Source organism: Rhinopithecus bieti, unplaced genomic scaffold (genome assembly GCF_001698545.2).
Source record: "Rhinopithecus bieti isolate Rb0 unplaced genomic scaffold, ASM169854v2 scaffold_11744, whole genome shotgun sequence".
Classification (NCBI taxonomy): Eukaryota; Metazoa; Chordata; class Mammalia; order Primates; family Cercopithecidae; genus Rhinopithecus; species Rhinopithecus bieti.
This window is the reverse complement of record NW_016807094.1, coordinates 2,878,564-2,905,909: the sequence shown is the minus strand read 5'-3', so window position 1 is coordinate 2,905,909 and position 27,346 is coordinate 2,878,564. Positions and strand designations below refer to the sequence as shown.

Below are 27,346 nucleotides of genomic sequence, written 5' to 3'. Positions count from 1 at the left end.
TGGATCTTCATAATAATGTGGGATCATTGCCTTGGTCCCCATTACTGCATCAGACTCTGAGAATGGGGCCCAGGAAGCTTGCTTGCTTATTTATTTATTTATTTATTTATTTATTTATTTATTTATTTATTTATTTTTTCTAAGCCCTCTTGAAAATTCTGGGTTTGGGGAGCACTGAGCAGATCTAAGCCTTGGGCATTGAGATAGAAAGGAAAGGTGAATGGTCAATGGAGTGGTTGTTCAGTTTTGGTTGCTGAAGACTTGGAAAGTGGCCTTCCTGGTGAGGAGAGTGAGGCCAGGGAGACTCCCTATGGGGATCCAGAGAGCCCAGGGGCATTGAAGGCCCAGGTGCATTTCTGCTCTCTGGTCCCTCCTGCTCTGCACTCCCTGAGTGTCCCTCATCCCGCAGTCACCAGGCCTTTGCTACTCTTCCCGGCCCCGCCTTACTTTCCAGGACACCTGTCAGGGGGTCTTCCAATACTGGATGCATTGCATGGCCTCGGTACTGGGGTGCAGGAGCATTATGTACCTGAGAGCTGAGGCCTGAATGGGGTCAGCCTTTGTGGGGCCCCTGCTGGCCCTAAGGGTGATTTGGAAGGCCCTGACTTGCAAGCACCAAGTTAGATATGGGCCTGCATGTGAAGGAGGGGGCTTATGATGTCCCCATGGCCATTGACCACCCTGGCCCCACCTAGCCTATGGACACCCAGGGAGGAGCAAAAGGGGATCTGTGACAGGGTAGCAGCTTGGTTGAGCACACAGGCAGCTCTTCAGGATGACCTAGAACAGAGACTGGGCTCCAGGAGGAGGCAGAGCCTGACCTGGGACTTGGTTATTCCTGGTCGCTTGGCAATGGTCAGGAGAGAGGAACTGAATGAGCGGAAATGCACTGGTTGGGTGTCAAGGATGGTTTTCTGGCAGGGGTGTGGGTAGTTACTTTTGTTGTTAACAGAGTGAAGTTTGAGAGGGCAAAAAACTCAAAGACAGGCTTTTCATCCTCCTGGAGGTGAGTCCACAAGAGGGAAGCGAGGGCTCCAACATCTGTGTGTGGATAGCGCTGAGCCATTGGGCATCGATGGCAGGAGAGCAGGAGGGGTTTAGGGCACAGAACTGTGATAAGAAAGCAGGAAGTGTTTGAAGGGCACCTTGGCTTGTGGTTGCAGCAGCAGAAGTCTGGAAGTTCACTCAAGGGCAGACTAGGTGGAAAAATTGAGGCTGTCAAGTGGAACTCAGAAGAGAGGCTATGACCATTGGATTTGTTAGAAAAATATGTTCAAGTGAGGTCTGACTTGGCAGATGGAACTAAGCTGAGGCTTTTTATTATTGTTTGTTTGTCCGAGGTGCACAATGCAGTGGCAAATTCCCTTTAAGGCCATTGCTTTCCAAGGGGCTGTCCTGGCAGGGCACTTAGCCCGACCCCACTGCAGTACAGCCCAGGGGTTATGGGAGAGCATGCTTTCTAGGGACAATGGGCTTAGAGTTCTTTCTGCAAGCTTCTGCTGACAGAGAATTCGCTGACATTTTCAAGTTCACTGGTGATGCATTTATAAGGAGTTGGGAGCAATGTTGAGAGATCACCATGTCTGGTCTTGACACTCAAGCCTAATTCTGTTCTGGAATATGTTAGAGAAATGATCTTCCAGTCTTGAAACGTACATTTTTAGGTTTGAGGAATCTTGAAACATATGTTTTTAGGTTTGAGGAATTTGGTACTTTCTAAGGTAGCTTCGGGCTGTATTTGAACTTCCTTTTTTTTTTTTTTTTTTGAGGCCGAGTCTCGCTTTGTCACCCAGGCTAGAGTGCAGTGGTGTGATCTCAGCTCACTGCAAGCTTTACCTCCTGGGTTCACGCCATTCTTCTGCCTCAGTCTCCTGAGTAGCTGGGACTACAGACGCCTGCCAGCACGTCTGGCTAATTTTTTGTATTTTTAGTAGAGATGGGGTTTCACTGCGTTAGCCAGGATGATCTTGATCTCCTGACCTCGTGATCCACCCGCCTCGGTCTCCCAAAGTGCTGGGATTACAGGCGTGAGCCACCGCGCCCAGCCTCAGGTTGCATTTGAACTTTCTAATTGTTGGAAACTTGATTTCCCCAGATGGAATCCAAGTCTACTCTTCTGGAAATTCTGATCATGATTCTGGTATTGTCCTTTGGATGTACGCAGAATAAATTGAATTCCTTCTCCACATAGCCGGGTCTTAGGTGTTGGAAGATAAATCTTATCTGCCATCATTATGTTATTACTGAGTGCTCGTCATGTGTCGGGCACTGAGCTGCGGCCTTGCTTTCTCCCTTAATCCCGCAACAACCCTATTTCTGTATCATCCCCATTTTACAGACTGACTTGGACAAGTTCTTTAAACCTTAGCCAGTGGCTTGTGTGTGGTGTTGAGGTCTCTGCCTGGAGTGACCTGGGGGCCTCTGCCACCTGCCTGCCTGTCACGCCAGGCTGCACTCAGTTTGGGGCACCTGGACTCCTGGGAGGTCACCCACTGTCCTGACTTGGGGTGCTGGTGTTGTCTGGGAGTGGGCGTCTCATCTCCCTCTGCTAAATTTCATCGTACTCATTTTGCCTTTGGAACTGAGAAAATATATTTTTTTTCCTGCAAATTGTATTGTATTTCAAATTTACATTTCCAATCATCTGTTGTTGTGTATAAAACACATAGATTTTATATTGATCTTGTATCCCTCAACTTTGTCAAACATGCTTATTAATTTTTTCCCCAATAGTTTTTGAGGTACAGGTGGTAGGAGCTCCATAAAAACATTTAAATACTGTCTTTGTAAGCTACAAAGCTAGATTTAAAAAACAAAGAGAGAGAGAGAACCAGACCTGATTTCTGCCCTAAAAAGTTTATAATCTCTTTGGGACAATGAGTCATTCACAAGAAAAGAAACTTGGATGATGCAGGCAGTACCTCTCCTGAGGTGATCTTTCTGTTTCTCGCTCAGCCTTTCTCTCTCAGTAGAACTCTTGTGCCAATCATTGTGTATGCAATTTACCTGATTACACGTAAACAAGTGTCTGCTCAACAGCCACTGAAATCCACTGTTGGCTAACTTTCATTTGGTTGTGCATTCTATCCTTAAGAAGATAGAACATCCTGTTGTATAATGTGATGTTAGTGCGGTTATTTTGGCAGAAGGGGCTCTTTTTGATCATTTGGTCATTGGCTGGGACGTGTCCGTGTATGGTGATAGTGCTGTCTGGAGTTTGAAGAAGGGTCACTGAGTCTGAGGCTGGCCTGTCTGTTCCCTCTCACACCTCCAGCAACTCGAACAGTACCAGTCACACGTGGGGGCTTCGAGAAGGAGCAGGTGTGTGCACAGTGGTGCATGGTGAGGTCAGTGGAGACTTCACCGCAGAGAATACCCCTGGATCTTGGGTGGGAGTCAGTGTCTGTGAGCCTGACTTCATCCGCGTTGACTTGGTTATTTGGAAAGTAAGTCTCCAGCAAACGTGTCCTGAGATCTCCAGAGGAGAGAAACTAGGAGAAATGATTCTTGTTTTGGCAGTAACTTCATCATGTCATGGGATGCAGATATGATACCACAGCATCGTCCTGCTGCATGGTGGCCAGGCAGGTGACTCATGGGCTGACTCAACTCTCAGCCCAGGATGGACCAAAACAGTGTGAGGACAGCTGCGTGCCATTGTGAGATTCAAGTGGCTGACACTGTCTGTTTTGAAGAAGGAGCTCCCTGCCATCCAGGAATGGGGCCTGAGGGCCACCCGCTGTTGCTCTTTTGCACTTAAAGGAAAATTTCCCCAAGTGCTCATGATGGCTGGCTTTCCAGAATTGAGAGCCGTCATCACAGTCCTTTAAATGACAGGAGTAAGCACTCGCTAAACAGCATTGTCTCTCCTCATCTACGTTACATCTTGTTCCTTTCAGAAACTAGTTAATGAGATGTACAAGCTTGTGTGAACGAGGAAATGCCTGTTTTAAAGATGAACAGGACTGAGTGGGAGTTCCGGGTCTTTTCAGGACAGCAGTGCTTCCCCTCTCAGATCAAATGTCAGAGCAGGACATTCGCCCCTTCTTTTCTCTTCAGCTGGAGAATGTTATTGTTGTTTGTTGTTTTTCTTTCTGTTTTTTGTTTGTTTGTTTTTGAGACAGAGTCTCTCTCTGTCGCCCAGGCTGGAGTGCAGTGGCCTGATCTTGGCTGACTGCAACCTCTGCCTCCCGGGTTCAAGCGATTCTCCTGCCTCAGCCTCCCGAGTAACTGAGACTACAGGCGCCCACCACCACACTCAACTAATTTTTGTATTTTTAGTAGAGATGGGGTTTCACCATGTTGGCCACGCTGGTCTTGAACTCCTGATCTCAGGTGATCTGCCCGCCTTGGCCTTCCAAAGTGCTGAGATTACAGGTGTGAGTCATCACGCCCGACCCAGCTGGAGAATGTTATTGGCAGCATCACTCTGGTCTTCTATTCCAAAGTCCATGGTAGCTGATTTGAGCACACTGAATATTTTTGTTTATCATGTTCTGATTGCTGGAAGAGATAGGATTATCCTGCCACCACTTCTGGGTCCCGTGGCTTTTATTTGACAATTAATGGTGGTGGCTCCCGGTGTTCCTTCCTTCCCTGGCTTCCTTGTTAGGGATCGTGAATGAAAAGCAAGTGTGGGTTTTGAGCATTGATTCTTCATTGCTTTCAGAGGGCTTCTGGGCTGGGCGAGCCGCCAATGGGATCGAATTTTCACTTCCTGAAACTTCAACCAAACCTATAACTGGGGAGATAGGAGAACTGAGAAACCAGAGGCGTGAGAATGTGTTTGGTTAGGCAGGACTCTTTGAAAGCGATCTTAGGACGGTACCGAGTTCTTTCCTGCTTATGAGACAAGAATGCGGGATTTATTGTGTTGACGTCGGGCCTGAGGATCCTCTCTCTTCACAAAGCAGACATAGGTAAGGTCTATTAAGATGTGACTAAAAGGCTTAAACGTTTTTGATATATTTTAAGTGGTGATCCTTCCCACCTGTATATTAGTCACTTTCCTTTCCTCATACCCAGAAAGATGTGAACTTTAGTTTTAATCCTAGAAAAAATCCCAAAGCTATGACATGACCTGGTTCTTATATTTTTATCTGTACGTGAAGAGTAAATAAATGATCAGTGTCTGTTTGTCGTAACCTGTTTGGTGAGGTTTCTGGAGACTAAAAAGTCATACTCATTTTCATTCATGGCGGGTTGTTGGGGTTTTGTAGTTTAATGATTCAGGAGCTAGTTCTGCTTAGGACATAGGAAAGCAATGGTGTGCTGAAGCCAGCCCCCCGTACCTGGCTCCATGGTGAGCTTCATGTTGGTAGCCTGGGAATACTTACCGAATGCAAACCTGCAAATCAAGACAGCCCTCTTTTCCTTCAGCAGGTGGTTAAATGTTTATCAGCTTTATAATTCCTCTTATTGAATGGAAAGTTATATAGTACTCATTTTATGCTAAGCACGAAGTACTTCATTAGTATTAACTCATTTAATGCCCTGGAGGTAGGTGTTACTATTATCCGCATTTGCAGATGGGGAAACTGAGGGACCGAACCGATAGCTTCCTCCAGGTCATGAATACTGAATGGCTGAGCCTGCGTTTGGATCTAGAGTCTGGTCTCAGAGGTCAGGGGCTGAACCACTGCCCAGTGCTGCCCGCTGCTGTTTGAGCACCAGTTGTGTGCCAGCAGGCAGGAAATACTCTTCTGCGAGCATGTCACAGGGAGTGGGCCCTGGTCTGGCCAGCTCCAAAGCCCAGAGCCTCCTCCAGGCTCTTGTTCTTTCATTGGGAACATGGTCTTCTGGATGGATAATCTCGAACCCCGTTTCTTAAAATATTCTTTGGTCATTTAAAGTCAAGTGGGTAGGGGTGGAAAAAAGCCCTTTGTTTGCTCACGAAGTGCTTGTTAAAGAAAAAAAAAATCATTCAATGACACTTGTTAAAGATGGCGAGGCGAACTTTATTCAGGATCACGGAGACAGGTACAGGGATCACAGCCAGCAGATTTTGCCGTGGGAAAGAGACTGGGATCCACTTGAGCACAGTATGGGCAAGTGGGAGTTAATTTATAACCAAAGATCAGGGTGGGGTTGGTGGAAAAATCACTAAGAGAAAGCATCAAGGGTAAGGGGGATTCTGGCTAAACCAACCAAACAGGATTCTTGCTGAAGACAGGCTGGGTGATCAGACATCACCTGTGGCATGGCGGCAGCTGAGGAACCCGATCAGATATCAAGAGTGATCACATACCGAGGGTGGGAGGTTCCGGCTTAACTGACTGAGCAAGGTGTTTTTGCTAAAGCCGGATTTTACAAGGAAATGCACAGATGGCCTAGAAGGTTCAGGAGCCTGATGTAAGTTTGATCAAGCAAAGAATCTTTGTCTGTGGAGAGTGATGTCAGAATGCGGCTTTACTATAAAGCATTTCGTGTTGAAGGCATCTTTAGCTATTATTGTTAACTGTTCACAAAGGACAGCAAACGAAATGGCCCACAGCTTTATTTTCATTACTGCTAATCTTAGAAATGGTCAAAATGGGCCGGGCGCGGTGGCTCACGCCTGTAATCCCAGCACTTTGGGGGGCCGAGACGGGCGGATCACAAGGTCAGGAGATCGAGACCATCCTGGCTAACACGGTGAAACCTCGTCTCTACTAAAAAATACAAAAAACTAGCCGGGCGCGGTGGCGGGCGCCTGTAGTCCCAGCTACTCGGGAGGCTGAGGCAGGAGAATGGCGTGAACCTGAAAGGCGGAGCTTGCAGTGAGCTGAGATCCGGCCACTGCACTCCAGTTTGGGCGACAGAGCTAGACTCCTTCTCAAAAAAAAAAAAAAAAAGAAATGGTCAAAATGGTTGGCTCTGAATTTCTTTCTTTTTTGGGTTTGGGGTAGTAAATGGAGTCACTATGGACATGTTTTATGGATTCTTTTAAATGTATGTATCTATTAAAAATTGAGAGGGCCCACATGGCCAGCTTTAAAACGTCAACCTTGAGCTGTGTCTGGTGCTGAGCCCTGGACCACCCGCTGGGCGGTGGGCGGCTACTGGCAGTGCCTGTGGATGTTCTCTGGGAAAGACAGTCTGGTTGCACCTGTTCTTCCTTAGTTCCTGGTACTGTGAGGCACTCCTTCCCCACTCTCCTGGAACCCTCAGCTTAACACAACAGTGGCGATTGCTCTGTCCGTTTTCCCCTGAGGACCCTGAGATTTCAACAAGGTTCAGTAACTCACCCATGACACTTCCAGGGAGCTGTGTTGCCAGGAACTGGCCCAGGCCTTTCCCTCCTGAGCCCATCTTGTCCTTAACCTCTGTCAACCTTGATGGGTTTAGTCACCTTGTTGTGTTTCTTCAGCATTTTTATCCCATGCAGTCTCCCTTGAGTAGATGTCCTGTACAGGGGAAATCACAGCTGCCTGGTGAGAACTGGGTTAAATCTAGCAGGATGCCTGGGCTTAGTGGCAGTGGAGTTGTGGGTGGCCTTGAGTCCCAGGCAGTCCCCTGAGAGTCCTTCCCAATGGATGTCTAAGTCATTGAGTGGGTTCCTTCTTCTTCCCGGTCAGGCTGTCCTGGCCGCAGCACTTATAATTGCACCCATCCTCCTCCCCACTCTGATCCCTGAGGAGAGTGCTTCTGCTGTTACCTCTAAGGTACAAGTGGGTCCCAAAGTCCTCAAATATGGAGTGATGTGGGGAGGCAGTGGTGAAGATGCAGGCCAAAGGTCAGCAGGCAACACTGGCCTTTGTTCTAGGTAATCTTCATCTAGAGATTCTTCTAGTTCTTTCTGGATTTATCTTCTAAAGACGAACTGATATGGAAATATTACAGTGCTGTAATTCTTTGTTCTAGGTCATACTGAACATTCCAGATACCTATCATTACTCGATGCTGTTGATAAAAGCAAGATGGCTTTGAACTCAGTAAGTGGTTAATTATTACCTTCCTGGCCTTTTCTTTGTTCCCTTGTCCCTTCTGTTATTTCCGATGGTGTTTATGGGTCAGCCATTGCAAGGGCTATGTGTAGGGAATGCTGGGCCGTGCGGATGCTGTTCAAGGCACCCTCTAGAAAGAGTGATTTGGGGCGCAGCCACACAGCTGCCCAGGTGAGTGGCAAAAGCCATGGCTGTTGGGTAGACATGAGTGATATGCATTCTCACCTTAACCTCGTCCCTTCCTGCTTTGTGAGGCAGAGGGCAGGGACAAGGAGTGGGGACAGATGAGGCAGGATGGCGATAGCGGGGGTATGTCCCAGGGAAGAGACCCATGTGGGATCCTATTGACGCCCAACTGAAGGACTAGGAAAAGTCATAACTGCATGAGGCATGGGTGGGCCCTCCCTCCCCTCCCTCCCCCTCCCCTCTCCCGCCGCGTCCGCGGCTCTCCCCTCCCTCCTCCCTCCCCTCCCTCTCCCTCCTCTCCCCCTCCCCCTCCCTCTCCCTCCCCCTCCTCTCTCCCCGCCTGCTCTCCCCTTCCCTCTCCCCTCCTCCCCTCCCCCTCCCTCCCCCTCCCCCTCACTGGAGCCCACTGCCTTTGGAGACAAATGTGGCTAATCTCTGCTCCCCATTGTAACTGACCCATTTACTAAGTGCCTTCTACCTAAAGTAAGTGCACTTAGTAAAGAGTTTTAAACACTTCATAGATTCTATATCTGGAAAACAGACCTTGTTTTCTCCTTTATTTGTTACTGATCTTCATGTTTGACTGGGTCTGTGTTTAATTTCAAGTCCACTGCTCAGGAATTTTCAGGGACAAACCTCCTTGCTAGTGGATGGCGAATTCTTAGATGGCTGAGATTGCAGCCTCTGGCTCCCTCATTTAGATGAGAGATTACCTTGTATTTTCCCTCTGTGTGCCGCTCTGGTTCAGAGTTGTAATCTTCGGACTTTTGAAGGATAGCATTAGTGAGTTATTAAGTGCAGGTGAACTCTGCAAGCCTTGTTTGGCTCATTCCATGATAATCAACTTCCCTGGAGGCCTCATTTAAAGTTCTAAGAGCTATGCTGCCTCTTCAGAACACCTGTCCATTGAGTACAAACTTGCTGTCATTCTCTGAGGTCAATAAGAGACAAGGAGCAGGCTGGGCGCGGGGGCTCGCACCTGTATTCCAGCACTTTGGGAGGCCGAGGCAGGCAGATCACCTGAGGTTGGGAGTTCAAGATCAGCCTGACCAAAATGGAGAAACCCCGTCTCTACTAAAAATACAAAAAGTACCCGGGTGTGGTGGCGCATGTCTGTCATCCCAGCTACTCAGGTGGCTGAGGCAGGAGAATTGCTTGAACCTGGGAGGCAGAGGTTGTGGTGAACCAAGATCATGCCACTGCACTCCAACCTGGGCAACAAGAGGGAAATACTGTCTAAAAGAAAAAAGGAGCGAGTGAGAGAGACAAGGGGCAGAAATTAATGAATGGGTAAAAGTTTTGCATGAGGGCCCTTAGATACAGATAAGAGGAAAAATGTGGCCTCCCAGAGTGGCCCAGCCAACAGGTAACTGGGGAGAACTGAAAGAAGGGGAAGATGTGGGCTGGTGGGGCCCACAGTGGCCTGTTCAGGGTGAGTCTTGACAGGGTAGGCCTTGGGAAGGCAATTTTTAAGTAGGCTGAGGAAGGGGAGATGGACATTCTAAGAAGATAGGCACCAACTGAAGGACGGAGCTGAGAATAAAATGTTACTTCTGGGCAGTTCCTTTCACATTTATGTATGGCCACATTCTGGCCCAGAAATTTCATTTAAAGGGATGTAGCTACACATTTCTGCCCTCTGCACAAAAATGCATGTGCTTTGTAAGAACGTTTCTTGCAGCACAGCTGCTAACAGCCCACATTGTGAACCACTCAAATGTCCATTAATAAGAGATGGTGAATGAATGATGATACATTCCTTATATGAGAGAAGAGGATGTGGAAGAGGTATTTTCAGGATAACACAGAGAGTATGCTTCTTTAGGCAAATTTCTTCACTCAGTTTTTTTTCCCTGCAAAATGGTTGTATTAATTCATACCTGTGCCAGTCTTGCTGGTAGCGGGAAGGGTTATGGTGAGTGTTCAAGGGGATTATGAGTACAGGGGCCTGGCAGCTGCTGAGTTCTCCAATGTTAGCTATTATTCTTCCCATTATAATTATGGTATTGCTAGTTTATAATTTTGTATATCAATACTCAAGGAAAAGACTAGAGGAATTAAAAGTATAGGATTTTGGCTTAATGGATTCTAACCCAGACCTCTACACAACTTTTTAAAATTATTACTATATTTTACTAAATCCCAATGTCTGCCACTTTTTTTTAAATTTCAAAGAATACATAGCCTTTTGGGCAAACTTGGGTTTGTGTGCTTGGCTTTTCAGCAGGTGCGAAAGCCCTGGGGTGGGTATGCCCTGGCTTGTGTGGTTCTCGAGTTTGAGTCTGTACGTCTGGAGTGGGTCAGGAGCCCCAGAGCTTTGCTGCCGTTGATTTCTCCCCAACAGCAGACAAAGCCTCACAATGACCTCAATTTTCCCTCTTTCTTTTGAAGGACCGACTTTTCATAGTGCTTGTCTTGATTGTTTTCATAGTGGTTTTTTTTTTTTTTTTGAGATGGAGTTTCGCTCTTGTCACCCAGGCTGGAATGCGGTGGCACAATGTCCATTCACTGCAACTTCCACCTCCCAGGTTCAAGCAATTCTCCTGCCTCAGCCTCCCAAGTAGCTGGAACTACAGGCGCGTACCGCCATATCCGGCTAATTTTTTGTATTTTTAGTAGAGATGGGGTTTCACCATGTTGGCCAGGCTGGTCTCGAACTCCTGACCTCAGGTGATCCACCTGCCTCAGCCACCCAAAGTGCTGGGATTACAGGCATGAGTCACTGCGCCCAGCCAAATCTGTATTTTTGTATGTAGAGGGAAATAATCTTCTCAACTGTAATCATGAATAATATTGTATTAAACTGTCATGAAGGAACTCCTGTTTAATAAATGGACATGTAAGAAAAAAGGAATAATAGTAAAACCAAACCGAAATAAAAAACTTTGGTAATTGAAAGTTCTGGTTAGTTTTTATTGTAAATAAGTTCAATGTTTGACATAGTTGTAGACACCTAGGGAGAATCTGTAGTACCTTTTCTTTTACTTTTTTTTTTTTTTTGAGACAGAGTCTTGCTCTGCCACCCAGGCTGGAATGCAGTGACGTGATCTCGGCTCACTGCAATCTCTGCCTCAAGGGTTCAAGCCATTCTCCTGCCTCAGCCTCCCGAGTAGCTGGGATTATAGGCGCCGCCACCACACCCAGCTAATTTTTGTATTTTTAGTAGAGATGAGGTTTCACCATGTTGGCCAGGATGGTCTCGATCTCCTGACCTCATGATCCGCCCGCCTCTGCCTCCCAAAGTGCTGGGATTACAGGCTTGAGCCACCGCGCCCGGCCATGTAGTACCTTTTAATAACTTGTCACTTTCTTATTAATCTCTAACTGTACAAGTTGTATAGACAGGATGCAAATTTCACAAAATAAAACAAAAACATTATCAATTTAAAAGATCATTGGTACAGCTGTGATATGATGTGATAGTTTATATTTAACCCTTTAGTGCAAATAAGAGTTTTATATTATTCATCTTCTTTTCAATTGTTTAGGGGTCACCGCCAGGTGTTGGACCTTACTATGAAAACCGTGGATACCAACCGGAAAACCCCTATCCTGCACAGCCCACTGTGGCCCCCAATGTCTACGAGGTGCATCCGGCTCAGTACTACCTGTACCCCGTACCCCAGTACACCCCGAGGGTCCTGACGCATGCTTCCAACCCCACCGTCTGCACGCAGCCCAAATCCCCGTCGGGGACAGTGTGCACCTCAAGTAGGATTCTCTGTGTTTATTTCCTGTAATAAACCCGAGGTCCTGGGTCAGCTTCCCTAGGGGGCTCTCTGCTCCCACCACCACTGTCGCCAGCTCTCCTGGTCTGACCCTTCTCCTCCATCTGCTGGAGCCAGTCTGTCTTCATGGCTTTCCACTCTTTTCCTGCTGGATCAAAGCTGTCGCCACCAGCTCTAGCCTCTTGCCCAGGGCCTGCAGAGAGGCCTCTGTCTGCCGTTAACTCTCCTGTACAGCTTTGCCTGTTCTACTCAGCATAGGCTTTTGAGATCACCTTCTCTGGGTTTCTTGGGTGTGTGGTTTATTGATGGCTGCTCTTGAATAACTGGTAAGCTTCCAAGAGCAGAAATCAACTATCTTATCTTTCTTTGTCACACAGTCCCCTGGATATGACAGGTCATGTTTAAGATGCTCCTTGTTTCTTTGTGTTTAGTGAATGACCTGGCTGGTGTGGTTGTGGCACAGAAGTGTCTGAGCTGTCTCAGTGGGCTTCAGGGTCTTGCGGGTGGCTGGAGCAGGCCAGAGTGAGCGTGGGAGGACTGGAGGTTACATTTTATTTGCTGTCACTTCAGTCCCTCCTCTTCGTCACCCTTCCATTCATCTCCTTTCTTTGCCATTTCGTTTGGTCTCATGTCTTTCCAGACCGCCCCCTCTTGCACTGCCTCCCAGTTTTTAATTCAGGCTAGTTTCAGTGCTAAGAATTGCCCAGGTGGAAATCGTACAGCAGCGGCTACACCAAAGATCTTTTACATTGATCTTTTAATTGATAGTGTTTTTATTTTATTTTGTGAAATGTGCATCCTGTCTCTACAACTTCTACAGTTAGAGATTCGTCAGAATGTGAATTTCCATGGGTCCACCATTACATAATCAGTCATCGAAGTGATTAATGCCAGTGCTCTGTGAAGCTCTGTCTGTCCCCACCTCTCCCCCACTCAGGACAAGTGCTGTCACTCCTGTGTTTCTGCCCCTCCTCTCAACCCCTCACCCTTTACAAATGGCTCTTCCACCCTGTTCCTCTCTGGCCACCTCCTGTCTCTGAGTTTTCTACCCTTTCATGAGCCTTCCTCCCTTTCTTCCTCTCCCTTCTCTGTTTCTCTCTTTCCCTCCTTTCAATGCCCCCCACCAAGCGAGTACTTGTGTTTGCACTGATCTGCTTCTGGGGGTGGTTGGGTAGGTCAAAGCCAGTGGTTCTCAGTCAGAACAATTTGGACCACCAGAGACAACTGGCAGTGTCTGGAGACAGTGTGGGAGGTTACAAGTGGGGAGGGGGTGCTGCTCCTAGGTAGGCACCAGGGATGCTGCTCAACCTCCTGCAAGGCACAAACAACCCCCACCCCCGACAGCAAAGAATGCTCCAGGCAAAATATCGTTTAGTGTGGAGGTTGGGAACTCCTGGTCTTTGTCCATTATGGGGATGGAAGGAAGCCAGGGTGAAAGGGTTAAGGAACTGTCTGTATGAGCTACCTCCCAAAGAAACAGCATGAAGGTCCTCTCCTGAAGTCAGCACCTCCAGACGGTGGTGTTCCCACCAGGGATGGCCAAACCCAGGAGGGCAAATGAACCCCTGGCCCACCTGATGGACACATTTCCACTTTTCCCAGGGAAAGACTAGGTGATGACAGAGTTGGGCAGGTTATATCAATCCCTTATCAGTTGTTTTTATAAGGGAAGAATATGAACCTACATGTATGATTTCGCATTATAAAATTCATAAACTCAAAATAATTTAGTAATTGAACTTACGCTGGTATTATTTTAAGAAAACACTGTTGGCATTTAATATATAGAAATGTATACATTTTGAAAGTGTAATGTTTGGTTTTGAAACTCTTCTCGCAGTTATTGAGTAGCACACATTCAGAAGCATGCATCAGGAGTATAAGGAACTTTTTCTAGACTTAATGTATTTATTTGCTTTAGCAACAGCCATAGAAGGTTGATGCTTGAATAGGAGCAGACACACAGCTTAAAGCTTAGGCTTTGGGGAACCGAAGGTCAAAAGTCCTCCAAATGTGTGTGTGAAACAGGCAGTTAAACGCAAGAAACCATAGGGCTGAGTTGACTACCTTAAGTTGGTCATGATTGAGGGAAATGCGTAGTGGGTTTTGTGTGCGTGTTTATTTGTTTGTTTGTTTTTTGAGACGGAGTCCCATTCTGTCACCAGGCTGGAGTGCAGTGGCACGATCTCGGCTCACTGCAACCTCTGCCTCTCGGGTTCAAGCAATTCTCCTGCCTCAGCCTCCTGAGTAGCTGGAACTACAGGTGTGCCACCATGCCCAGCTAATTTTTGTATTTTTAGTAGAGACGGAGTTTTGCCATGTTGGCCAGGCTAGTCTCGAACTCCTGACATCAGGTGATCTGCCTGCCTTGGCCTCCCAAAGTTCTGGGATTACAGGCATGAGCCACTGTGCCCAGCCGGTGGGGTATAATTAAACTCTGCAACAGCAGCCATGTCAAGCCAGGACCCAGTGGTGTCTGTTACTGTCCATGCGCTGACTACAGATGCCTGTCCAGCAAAGTAAACTTAGGTTTGCACACGCTTCTGGTGAGACCTGTACAGGTCAGCACATGCTGAGTGTGAGGTTCAGGATACCTAAGTGAATAGCCCTCAACTCAGACCAGTTATTTTATCTTGGATAAAATGGCACTCGGGAAGCCGTCTGTGGAGGAAAGTGTCCTTGGTAATGGGCCAGAGAGGCCATCTGGAATTTCTCTCATGAACTACCTTGGCCCTAGCTTGCCTCCATCATATATAATCATTGCAGCTGAGTTATGAGAACGTTGTGTGCCTGCGCATGGTCCTCAGACCAGTGGTGCTGGCATCATCTGTGAGCCTGTTAGAAATTCAGATTCAGGTCGGGCGCGGTGGCTCACAGCTGTGATTCCAGCACTTTGAGAGGCTGAGCCGAATGGATTACTTGGGCCCAGGATTTTGCGACCAGTCTGGGAAACACGGTGAAATCTCATCTACCAAAAATGAGCCCAGCAGAGCGGCGCACATCTGTGGTCCCAGCTACTCGAGAGGCTGAAGTGGGAGGATGGCTTGAGCCCAGGAGGTGGAGGCTGCAGTGAACCATGATCATACCACTGCACTCCAGCCTGGGCAACAAGCAAGACCCTGTCTCAAAAAAAAAAAAAAAAAAAAAAAAAAAAGCAGTGCAGATTCATGCCCTATCCCCAACTGAAACAGAATCTCTGGTGATGGGAACCACCACATTCTCCAGGTAATTCTTAAGCCTGTAACAGTTTGAGAGTGATTGTAGGATTATCAGAATGGTGTCACAAAGTGAGAGGCGTGGCATTGAGCCCTCAGCAGTTGGGTCAGCTCTGAGCTTGTCTCACTGGCAGACCTCCGGAGGCACAGGTGTGGCCAGGTGCGGGAGTTCCAGGCTGCCATGCCACCTCTCCAGCCCAGGAGGGTCTGTTCAAATGCCCTCTCCTCCTCTCTCCTCCACCTCTGCACCCTTCTTCAGGGAAAGCTCCCGGGAGCTCCTGGACCTGGGGCTGCCAGGCATCAGTGGGGTGATGGGGATGGACGCCCTCCCTCCTGGCCCATGAACTGGCTGAGCCCAGCGTCTGACTCTGCCATGCCTCTCTGGTGCCTGTAACTATCCTCTGAACTCTGTGTGACTTTTGGCTTACCCTCTGACCACAATGCCATGTCTTACTAGAGAAAATCAGTGACCTCTTCCAAATTCCTTAATTTTTATCTGAAATGTGCCTTTCCTCTGAGTTTGGTATTTCTGCCCTTGGATCAAAGGGCCTATGCTGGTGCTGTCCAGCAGGACTTAGGGACGCCATGGGAAGGTTCTACCACTGCACTGCCTGACATGGTAGCCACTGGCCACATGTGATGACTGAGCACCTCAATTTACATCATTTTACTTAATTCCATGGAACATTAATTAAATAGCCACATGTGGCTGGTGGATGTCAGAATGGGACAGTAGCATCCATTTGCTAAACAACCTTGGGTAAGACAACTTATTCTGCTTTGAGTACCGCTGACAGAGTGATGATAGTTTTGAGGACAGTATTATTATTTTGCTTGTGCTTGTAATTACTAGGATGAGGTCTTAGTTCTTTCTTTTTACATTAATCATCTGCCTATTTTAAGATCCTCTTTTAGCATACCATACTTTTTTTTTTTGAGACGGAGTTTTTGCTCTGTCACCCAGGCTGGAGTGCAATGGCGTGATCTCAGCTCACTGCAACCTCTGCCTCCCAGGTTCAAGTGATTCTCCTGCCTCAGCCTCCCAAGTAGCTGGGATTACAGGCACCTGCCACCACACACGGCTAATTTTTGTATTTTTAGTAGAGACGAGGTTTCACCATGTTGGCCAGGCTGGTCTCGAACTCCTGACCTCAGGCAATCCACTCACCTCAGCCTCTCAGAGTGTTAGGATTACTGGCGTGAGCCACCGCGCCTGGCCACGCATACCATACTTTTTAAAGAGCCTAACCTTTGTGTACTTTGCTGAAGATCACAGCTTCTTCCTGTTGGTCTCCAAATTGCATAAGGTTTAGTGTTATGGAAGAAGCAGAATCATCCATCATATTTCTTAAAATTAAAAGTCACGTTTTTAAGAAATAATTATTTCTTAATATGGTGTATAAAAATAATAGATAACATTTGAGAGCATGACTTCTAAACAACTCTGGTCTGAACGTTGCACTCTCCTCCTTCTTCCAGAGACTAAGAAAGCACTGTGCGTCGCCATGACCCTGGGGGCCGTCCTCGTGGGAGCTGCGCTGGCCGCTGGCCTGCTCTGGAAGTTCAGTAAGTGCAGGGAGCCTCGTTCCCACCATGTGCTCCTGCAGTCCCCAGTGCTCTGAGCCAGACCCTGTTCTCTGGGCTGTTGAGACCTCCGAGGCCCTCCATGAGGTTCCTCTCTTCCATAACGAGGCTGTCTCTCTTCCCTTCTCTTGTTCAGCTATGAGATTGACACATCATGGGGAAAGCATTTAGAATGTATCCAGCGCTTTGGGGTGCTTAGTGCCACCCAGCACCGTGAGCACAAGTTCTTCTACCTTGGGGCCACACTCAGTTACCTGTATCTCACTGCACAGCAGTGGCCATTGGGGGCCAGGCCCGCCCCTCCCTGTCCTACCTCCTGCAACTGCAGCCTGAGCCTTTCCCATTAGCCTGGGGTGGTGCAGACCCATGCGCCATTGTGGATCCTTGGAGTTACCTGTGTGATAGAGAGGACGTGTGAGTGCCGTCCAAACGCAAACACTGAGAGGGTCCTTCCCATTGCCCCCACGGAAGTAAGGTGCCCCCGTGCTAATTCCACTTATACTTGCTGGTGGCAAGGACACTTCTCCTCCTTATTAAAGTGGGGGATTGGCTGAGTGCGGTGGCTCACGCCTGTTATCCCAGCACTTTAAGAGGCCAAGGCAGGTGGACCACCTGAAGTCAGGAGTTCGAGACCACCATCCTGGCCAACATGTTGAAACTCCATCTCTACTAAAAATACAAAAAATTAGCCAGGGATGGTGGCACGCACCTGTAATCCCAGCTACTTGGGAGGCTGGGGCAGGAGAATCACTTGAACCCAGAAGGCAGAGGTTGCAGTGAGCCAAGATTGTGCCCCTGCACTCCAGCCTGGGTGACAGAGTGAGACTTCGTCTAAAAAAAAAAAAAAGTTGGAGGCTGCAGAGAGCTACAGTAATGCCACTGTGTTCCTCACTCCACGAGGCTCATTGGGTTTCTCAGCCTGATGGGCACCTCTCTTCTGTTTTCTCTGCAAGTGGGCAGCAAGTGCTCCGACTCTGGGATAGAGTGCGACTCCTCAGGTACCTGCATCAGCTCCTCTAACTGGTGCGATGGCGTGTCACACTGCCCCAGCGGGGAGGACGAGAACCGGTGTGGTGAGTCGGCCTTGGCCTTGGGAAGGGACTGCTCTGCTCACCTTAGAGACAGCAGCCGGGTCCAGGGGCCTTTGGGTGGCTGGGCCTGGCCTGTGTCCAGTACGCTGACACACGATGCCATTGAATTCCTGCTCCAGGCTGAGCCCTGGGGCTCAGAGGGGCTGTGTTTCTGGCCCAACCTCACACAGCAGGTGGGAGGGAGATGACAAGCCACTGAGGACTGCGTCATTGGAACCATACGTGCTCTGAACTGCCACAGGAAGTCAGTTAAGATGAGCAAACTGTTTATAAAGTTAGAGATGCAGGCCAGGCACGGTGGCTCATGCCTGTAATCCCAGTACTTTGGGAGGCCAAGGCAGGTGGATCATCTGAGGTCAGGAGTTTGAGACCAGCCTGACCAATAAGGTGAAAACCTGTCTCCACTAAAAATATAAAAATTAGCCAGGTGTGGTGGCAGGTGCCTGTAATCCCAACTACTCAGGAGGCTGAGGCAGGGTAATCACTTGAACCTGGGAGGCGGAGGTTGCAGCGAGCTGAAATCATGCCACTGCTCCTGCCTGGGAGACAGAGCCAGACTCTGTCTCAAAAGATTAATTAATTAATTAATTAAAAACAAAGTTGGAGATGCACTATGTTATTTTCAAAACAAGCTGCCTTTAAAAGTCTATCTCCTGTCACAGAGTGGGCTCATCTGTTTTACTTTATTTTCTGTGGTTTATCTATTTACTTATTTTAATGAACGAGGAGGCATTGCACCTGTTTATGGCATACCACATGATGTTTGGATACGTGTATGCCTGTGGCATGGCCAAGTCAAGCTAGAACATGGGCCTTACCTCGCATACATGTCTTATGAAGAACACATAAAACCTATTCTCATTAGTGATTTTCAAATATGCAACATAGAGTTTATTAACTGCAGTCACTATGATGGACAATAGATCTCTGGAACTTACTCCTCCTGTCTAACTAAGATTTTGTGACCTCTGACCAACATCTCCCCAGTGTGATCACCCCCCGCCCCCAGCCTCTGGTAGCTGCCATTCTCTCTGCTTCTGCGAGTTTGATGTTTTTACATTCCACATGTCAGTGGCCTCATGCAGTGTTTGTATCTCTGTGTCTAGCGTGTTCACTTAGCGTAATGTCCTCCAGCTTCATCTGTGTTGTCGGAAATGACAGGATTTCCGTCTTTCTTATGGCGGAATAGTATCGCATTGTGCATATACACCACGTTTTCTTTACCCATTCATTCACCGACGGACACTTAGGTTGATGTCATATCTTGGCTGTTGTGAAAAATGCCACAGTGAGCGTGGGAGTGCAGGTCTCTTCAACACACGGATATCCTTTCCTTTGGAGATAAACTCAGCAGTGAGATTGCTGGATCACATGGCAGTTCTGTTTCTAACTTTTTGAGGAAACTCCATACTGTTTTCTATAATGGCCGTAGCAACTTCCACTCCCGTTGCAAAGGCTCCATTTCTCGTCTACATCTCACCAACTCCTGTTATTTTCCATCTTTTTGATAGTAGCCATGCTTAGAGGTATGAGATGATACCTCATTGTGGTTTTCATTTGCATTTTTATTTGTATTTTCATGAATTTTTGAGGGTGATTTCAAGGGTAGTTAGTGGCTGTAACAGGGAAAGGAGCCTGAGTATGAGGGTTGTGCTGATCATCCCCCTCCTGCCCGCTGTGTACTGAACGGGGCTCAGCAGGGGGCATGGAGCTGGCTCATTTCTCAAGGGCTGCCTTTTACTTTCTTCCTCTTCTTTTAAAACTTATTTCCCGGCCGGACGCGGTGGCTCACGCCTGTAATCCTGACACTTCGGGAGGCCAGGGTGGGCAGATCATGAGGTCAGGAGTTTGAGACCAGCCTGACCAACGTGATGAAACCCTGTCTCTGCTAAAATACAAAATTAGCCAGACGTGGTGGTGCACACCTGTTAAGCAAGAAGTCTGTGGCCCTTAACCTGGGAGGCAACGGAGGTTGCAGTGAGCCGACCTAATTGTTACACTGCACTCCAGCCAACTGGCGACGACAGAGCGCAGACTCCATCTCAAAAATAAAACAAAACAGAAACAAAAAAAAACGTCGAAATTCCCAAGCCACTGCCACGTATTCCAGGCTTGCGGATCAGCGTTGGTGGTGGTGTGTGCTCTCACATTTCCGCTAAGATCACTCTGACATGTTTACACTAGAACCATTTTTTTTTTCTAGAAATAGAAATTTCAGAATTGTAGAGTCAGAGGACTTACCAGAAATCTCTTAGGTAGTTCTCCTCCCCTCCCTCAAGTGCAGTCCTAACCTCCTGGGGTTTTCTGTAAACCATGAGCCTCCGAGCTGGCTGAGAATTCTACACAGAGTTTTCTGTGTTAAAGTAATTCCCCCTCTCCTAAGAGCCATCCTTGGTGGGGACTGGCTTCCTGTTACACCCTCACGGTAAGTCCTGGTTGTGGAATTTCCTGGTGAGGAGCACTGGGCCATGGAGCTCGGCCCTTGTGCCGGTCTTGAGCGGCCCAAGTGTTCTGTGTTCTTGATACTTTTCCTCCAGCACAGCCTTGCTTCCCAGAGAAGGGTTTGCACTTGAAAATGATGCATTTGCTGATTAAACATAGTTCTTTTGCTTTATTTAGTTTCTTAAATAAAGTGGGGAGTTTTTAAGATTGAGTAGCTTGTAGTTAAGATAGCACGTGGTTTTTGTTTTTGTTTTTTTTCCCTGGCGACAGGGTTTCACTCTGTTGCCCAGGCTGGAGTGCAGTGGCATGATCACGACTCACTGCAACTTCAACCTCGTGGGGTTAAGTGATTCCCCCAGCCTCAGCCCCCCACGTAGCTGGGACTGCATGGGCTCGCCACCATGCCTGGCTAATTTTTGTGTTTTTTGTAGAAATGGAGTTTCGTTGATGTTGTCCACGCTGGTCTCGAACTCCTGACCTCAAGCAATCCTCACAACTCAGCCTCCCAAACTGCTGGAATTACAGGCGTGAACCATAGCACCTGGCTTTTGATGTTCTCCTATGTGCACATGTGGGTGAATAAACACCAACAAAGTCCTTACGTTGCCTGAAGAGTTGCTCTCTTCTTAATATTTAAGTCATATTTATTTAAATACTTTAATAGTTGTACACCCAGGTAGGTCAAAATCAAGGAAGTACAAAAGGATATGCTGTGAAAATCTCTTTTCCGTGCTCTCCTTACTTATCTACCCCCGTCCCCCACCTTATACCCCAGACACACACACAGATGTGTGTCTGTTCACTTTCTTAAAAGTAACTGAAATGAGATACAATTCTTCTTCTTTTTTTTTTTTCTTGTTGCCCAGGTTGGAGTGCAATGGCACGATCTTGGCTCACCGCGATCTCCGCCTCCTAGGTTCAAGAGATTCTCCTGACTCAGCCTCCCGAGTAGCTGGGGTTACAGGCATGCACCACCACACTGGCTAATTTTCTATTTTTAGTAGAGATGGGGTTTCTCCGTGTTGGTCAGGCTGGTCTCGAATTCCTGACCTCAGGTGATCCACCTGCCTCGGCCTCCCAAAGTGCTGGGATTACAGGCATGAGCCACCATGACTGGCCTATCTTATTTATTTTTAAAAATAGCTTATTGAGATCTAATTTATGTACCATAAAATTCAAGTATATAATTCAGTGCTTTTATATATAAAACATTATATATATATAAAACAACTTATTGAGATATAATTTTTTATATAAAAAGCTTATTGAAATGTTATTTATGTACCATCAAATTTAAATGTATAATTCACTGGCTTTTATATGTTCATGAATATGTGCAACTATCACCACAGTCAATTTTAGGATATTTTCATCAGCTCATAAAGAAACCCCAAGCCCTTGAACTATCACCCTGTATCCCTCCTCCCAGCCCATCCCTCCTACTCCTAAGCAATCACTAATGTACTTAGTGTCTATAGATTTCCTACTGTAGGCATTCCATGTGAGTGGGATCATGCAATATGTGGGCTCATGCAGTACGTCTGGCTCCTTTCACTGAGCGTAAAGTCTTCAAGGCTCATGCAGGTTGCAGCCTGGGTCTGAATTTCATTCCCTCTTCTGGCTGAATCATATTCCATTGTATATCCTATTCTGGATATACATATCCTATTCTGCTCACCCAGCTGTTGGTGGGCGTTTGGAGTGTTTTTGCCTTTTGGCTGTTTAAAGAGGGCTGCAGTGAACGTTCGTACAAGTTTTTGACCCAATGCCTGTTTCCATTATTTTGTGTAGAGAACACTTTTGCAGAAAAGAATAGTTTGTGGGCTCCCTTTGTGTGTGGTCAGTGCCTCGCAAAGAGTAAACTCTATGCGGCCACCTCCAGAGTCTCAAGGAGCGCAGGGCTCGGGTAGCAGCTAGAACAATACAAGTTGGGACAAAGCGTGGTGCAATGGTTCACACCTGCAATTCCCACACTTTGGGAGGCTGAGGCAGGGGGATCACCTGAGGTCAGGAGTTTGAGACCAGCCTGGCCAACACGATGAAACCCCATCTCTAATAAAATAGAAAAATTAGCTGGACGGGGTGGTGAACGCCTGTAATCCCAGCTACTCAGGAGGCTGAGGCAGGAGAATCGCTTGAACCCAGGAGGTGGAGGCTGCAGTGAGTGGAGATCACACCACTGCACTTCAGCCTAGGCGACAGAGCAAGACTCCATCTCAAAAAAAAAAAGAAAAAAAAAAGAAAAAAAAAAAGGAAGAAACTCACAGAAAATCCTCCTTCTCGTGCAGTTCGCCTCTATGGACCAAACTTCATCCTTCAGGTGTACTCATCTCAGAGGAAGTCGTGGCACCCTGTATGCCGAGACGACTGGAATGAGAATTACGGGCGGGTGGCCTGCAGGGACATGGGCTATAAGTGAGTACGGGGCAGCACCCGCCTGGTGATGGGAACAGACAGCAGAAACATGAGAAGACCCTCTCTCTGCCTCGCCGTGAAAGTACTGGCACATGAGTGCTGGGGACAATTGTCACCTTCCAAAAGCTGAGCCCTGTAACCAGCAGGTGGAACTTGTCCTGCTAGGGCTGTGCCCAGCACATGGACCTCGGCTCACTGACACCCTGCCCTGCCTCCTCCTTGGCCTCTATAGACTTCTAGTTGCTCGAGAGTGCCCAGTGCTGTGGTCATCTGGTCAGGGGTGCAGGCTGAGGGCATTAGGTGCCTCTTTTTCCAAGATGCCTCTCAGCCAGGGTCCATTCACCCGCTGGGTAGAGGTTGGGCCAGAACAGCCAGTGAGGAGGGTTGGGCTGGGGAGAGCAGCAGAGACCAATCCTGTGCCAGTTTCACTGTATTTGGGAGCCATGGAAGGCTTTTGAGCTGGGGAGAGAATCAATCAATCAGATTTATACTTAAAAAATGTCATTCCTGCTTGTAGCTCTAGGGGAAGGTGGGAAGGCTTAAGGGGGTTGTGTCCCTTGCCAGTGGTTCCTGGCGGGGTGGGGTTGGGGGGCGGCGATTACCACTGACCAGCACTGCTTGGGGAGATAGGGCCGCCCTCAGGCATCAGGGGAAAGGGTGGTAGGATTCTACTGCCACTTTATTTTCCATGGGAGGGTCCCCAGGTGATTTCTATGCAACTTTAGGGTATTCAATATGCCAGTTTTCAGAATGAATTACAACTTGATGAGAAAGTTGGCATCTTAGCTAGTCACTCTGCCATCCCTAAACAGCAAGGGTGAATTACACAGCAAAGCGCCCAGTCACAGTCCAGGAACCTGGTGGAATTGATAACTGGGGACATTTTAACATCTGTACCTTTCATTAGATTAAGTGTATGTGTGATTATACACTCCTATGTCCTTCTCATAGTTTCTTGATCCTAACCTGGATAAGAAACACGACCAATGAAAAAATTTTACCTAACACTTTAGGGTTATTGAACCGAAAAATCGTTACACTTGGTTAGAATGTGTGATTTTTTTTCCCTAAATGCTAAGGTTTTTCCCTCTTATTTTGAATGTCATATGAGAGGTATTATGACATAGTATAGGATTTGTATTTGCTTATGCCTTAAGCATTACATAAATAAGGTTTTCTGTCTTTTTTAGGAATAGTTTTTACTCTAGCCAAGGAATAGCGGTTAACAGTGGAGCCACCAGCTTTATGAAACTGAACACAAGTGCCGGCAATGTCGATATCTATAAAAAATTGTACCACAGGTATGCAGTGATTTCTTCTTTGAAACATTTTGGAATGAAATCAACTAGGAGACACCATGGGGAATCGCTGTCCTGAGTCTCATTTCTCTAAGCTGCAATACTCGGTCTGGATGGGTTTTGCATTGGGAGGAGATTAGAGTCTGACCAGGCCTGGTTACTCTAAGCAGCCCTTGGTTTATTCATAGGAAGTGGCCGAGGTTTCTCTGCTATTTCGTTTTCAGCCTCTACTGTCTGCCCTCGATGGTACCGGATAACACTGGAACACTGACATTCAACTCTATTATTTTCCTTTGCTCTTCAGACATTTAGAGATGTACTATTGTGTCAGGGCGTGGTTCTAGGAATCCAAGAGAATATCTCGGTGTCCTAGCCGGGGTGACTGGCTCATCCCAGTTTGCCAGGGACTTCACTGTGCAAGGAAAGTCCTACTCTGTCCAGGCAGCTGGGCTGGCTGGTCCCCTTAGCCCCAACCCTGGGACGGCAGTGCCAGACGGTGCTCTGTGAGGGGTGGGCAGCATTCTGGCGGCCTGGGAATGAGTCGTGTGTGTCCAGGGGGTAGAAGTAGGCACAAGCCACAGGTCACGTGATGAGTGGCTGACCTGACTGGGAGGGCGGAAGAGGGGATAGACTTAGCTATTCCTTTTGCTTTGCACATATTTAAGATGTTTGCTACGATTGTTGCTGTTATGTGAATGTTTTCTGATGTGAAAGATACACAGTGTCCTATGTCCATGAACTCTCCTTGCCTCCCAGGTCCCCAGGGCTTATGCTTGGTGTCTAGGCATCACCTCCCTGCCCGCCAGGTGCCAGGTGCTGCGTTTCGGGGGAGGATGAACTAATCACCCTGTGCCACCTTTCCTCTGAGTGGGAGCCTGGGGCAGGTTTGCATTCCTGGTGGCCGCTGGCAGAGGTGTCTGGGGGCCTGACTTCCACCGCAGCCTGCTGTCCTGGGGAATGTGGCAGGGCAAGCCCAGTGGGGAGGGCTGTGCGCGGCCAGGTGCACCCATCAAAACAGCAGGGCTGCGGTTTGTCCCTGTGGAGAAGCTAAACACAGCTGCCTGGGCACTTTGTAAATGCTGAGTGATTCTTTGTCTTCCTGGGTTACACACAGAATCAGGGAGCCAAGTCCAGCTGGGCAGGGCTGGGGGAGGGGAGGAGGTGCTGCCGTCCCTTGGCAAGAGCCTTGGGAACTCACAAGGAGGCTGGAGGGCTTGGAAGAAAGAAGAGAAGGCCATTGTCTGGTAGGCTCTATTCTGCCTCCGCGGTGGTGGTGGGCGGAGGAGGCATTTCTTTTCCTCTTTTTGTGCAGGAGTTGCCCTTGGATGCCTGAGTTCTTGGCTTGTTTTCTGTTGGGCTTCTGTGAATAGCCACATGTGCCCTGACGCTGTGACCACACAGGGTGATCTCTACCGACCTTAGGATTCTTAGGAAATGTCTTCTCTTGAAGAGAACATGTCTTTGCTTGGCCGTGTCAGTGCCCCAGAGCCAGAGTCCACCTGGAATGCACCTGTAGTCACTGGGAACCCGGGGGTTGTGCCTCAGTAAGAGGGTGTTAGGAAGGGCCTGGGCTCCTGTGAGGTGGTTTAGGGGTGGCTGGAGGAAGCAGGGCTTTGCTCTGGATTGCATGCTATCAGGAAGCAGGGGTAATTCTGTGATGGCTGCTTTATTATTTTTTTTCTAGGAGGAGGTTGGAATGAGGCTAGGCTAAAGCTATGATTGGTAAACAAACTTCCATCGTTCAAGTTAGCCAGGACAGGAGGAGAGTTCAGGTCGTGATTTTGTGGTTCTGACCACCAGGTTCCTGTTCAGACATCATTTCAGAGGAGGCTCCTTGTGTCTTGCCCCATCTCGGGCATGGGAAGCCTAGTCCGATATTGATGCTCAGTGAAATTGTTTATGTTCCGCAGAGCACACGGCCCAGTTGGCGGGGCGGGCCAGCTCTGCACGCCACGGGCTGTGACTTTCCTTCTCAGCATAGCCGGGGGAATTCACTGAAGGACAGAAGGCATCAATGACTTCCTCTTCATCCATAACCTGGGATGTTTGACTCCCAAATGAGTAACTCCTATGTTTCTTCTAATTCTAGGGAAATTATTGGTTATATTGCCTTCAACACTACAAATGTAAAGCGGTCATAGCAGCCCAGAAGTTTCCAAATGGCTTCCTTACAAAATTAGAAGATGACTTTAAATTCCAAGAGGAAAAAGAAAAACTAGCGTTATCGTACGCTTACCCTCACAACCACCTTAGGAGTTGGTACAATTTTAAGAGAGGTTGAGTAACTTGCCCAAGGTCACACAGTGGGGATATGAGTGGGGATATGTACTTTGGCTCAGTGTCGGTCTTTGCCACTGTCCCTATATGGATTTACTTACCTTGTTGGGGTTGTAAATCGCAGACCCTTCTACGTCTCAGAAGACAGGAGAGGGAACATCAGAAGAAATGACTGATTTCTGAGTATGCGAGAGGCAGGTGACTCCTCAGTATCGTGACCAGAATTTCCCTTGTTCTTTTTGTAGTGATGCCTGTTCTTCAAAAGCAGTGGTTTCTTTACGCTGTATAGGTAAGTCCATCTGGAGTCCCCCTTTTGATACTTCTAACTAGGGTGCTCTCTACTTTCAGAACAGTACTCCCTGTGTCTCTGGGGCGTGGGAAGGAAGAAGGTGGGGTCATGGGTTGGGATGTGCCCAGCGGCCTCTCGCTCTTTCCAAGGAGCTCTTGGTTTGGATTTCCATGGCCTGTAGACACCTTCAGCCTTGGGTCCAAGGGACACCCCCTGAGGTCAGGCACACTGAGGAAGCTGACAAAGCCTTACGCCTTATGCCACCCATGAGCTGGAGGCGCAGCAGGCCTCTTTCTCCAGAAAGTGAAGGGAGTGGCATTAGTGAGCCCTGGCAGCCACCTAATGTGGACTTGGAGCATCTGCAGGGCTGTGGTCCAGCACCATGGTGTGGCCACCAGGCGCCCATCAGCCAGTGGGACCTGGGAAGAGGGACAAACCCGGAGAACAACAGCGCTCTTGCCTCTTCTCTCCTGAATTTTGGACAGTGGCTTAGACTTGGGTGTACCCATCTCTGTGTTTGGAGTGCTTACAGCAAATGTGGAAGCCGCCGTCCCCTCCTCCTCTGGGATGGCACAGTGCTGTTGTGGGGCCATGGTCCTGAGCTCAGCTTTTCATTTGAAGAGGTGGAAAGCGCTGACACAGCCATCTCAGCAGGGCTGGCTCAGGTCTTCTTTAGGTCCTGAGTTGGGGTCCAGCACAGCTCCAAGGGCACGTGGTAACCGCCCTGCCCTCTGCCCATGTACTCACCTCCTGGTGGAGAAGACACTCGCACACAGGAAGCAGGGAAGGCAGCAGGCCTCTTCACCCCTCACCCCCTCACTCACCCTCTATCACCCCCTCAACCCCTCATTCACCCCTCATCCCCTCACTCACCCCTCACCCCCTCACTCACCCTT

At 48.1% G+C, this 27,346-nt stretch overlaps 1 protein-coding gene across 3 annotated transcripts in view; it reads left to right on the top strand.

Moving 5' to 3' along the window:
* TMPRSS2 (transmembrane serine protease 2) overlaps positions 1–27,346 on the top strand; it is a 41,984-nt gene that overhangs the window by 3,166 nt on the left and 11,472 nt on the right. For 2 of the 3 annotated variants that reach the window (XM_017880226.1, XM_017880225.1), the window contains exons 2-8: positions 7,843–7,913; positions 11,600–11,822; positions 16,534–16,620; positions 17,592–17,711; positions 22,460–22,586; positions 23,777–23,887; positions 26,407–26,450. In XM_017880226.1, coding sequence (XP_017735715.1) covers positions 7,899–7,913; positions 11,600–11,822; positions 16,534–16,620; positions 17,592–17,711; positions 22,460–22,586; positions 23,777–23,887; positions 26,407–26,450 — 727 coding nt within the window. In that variant the 5' untranslated portion in view covers positions 7,843–7,898. Of the gene's footprint in view, positions 1–4,559; positions 4,920–7,842; positions 7,914–11,599; positions 11,823–16,533; positions 16,621–17,591; positions 17,712–22,459; positions 22,587–23,776; positions 23,888–26,406; positions 26,451–27,346 lie in introns of those variants that run through there. The other variant, XM_017880227.1, reaches the window with a different exon arrangement.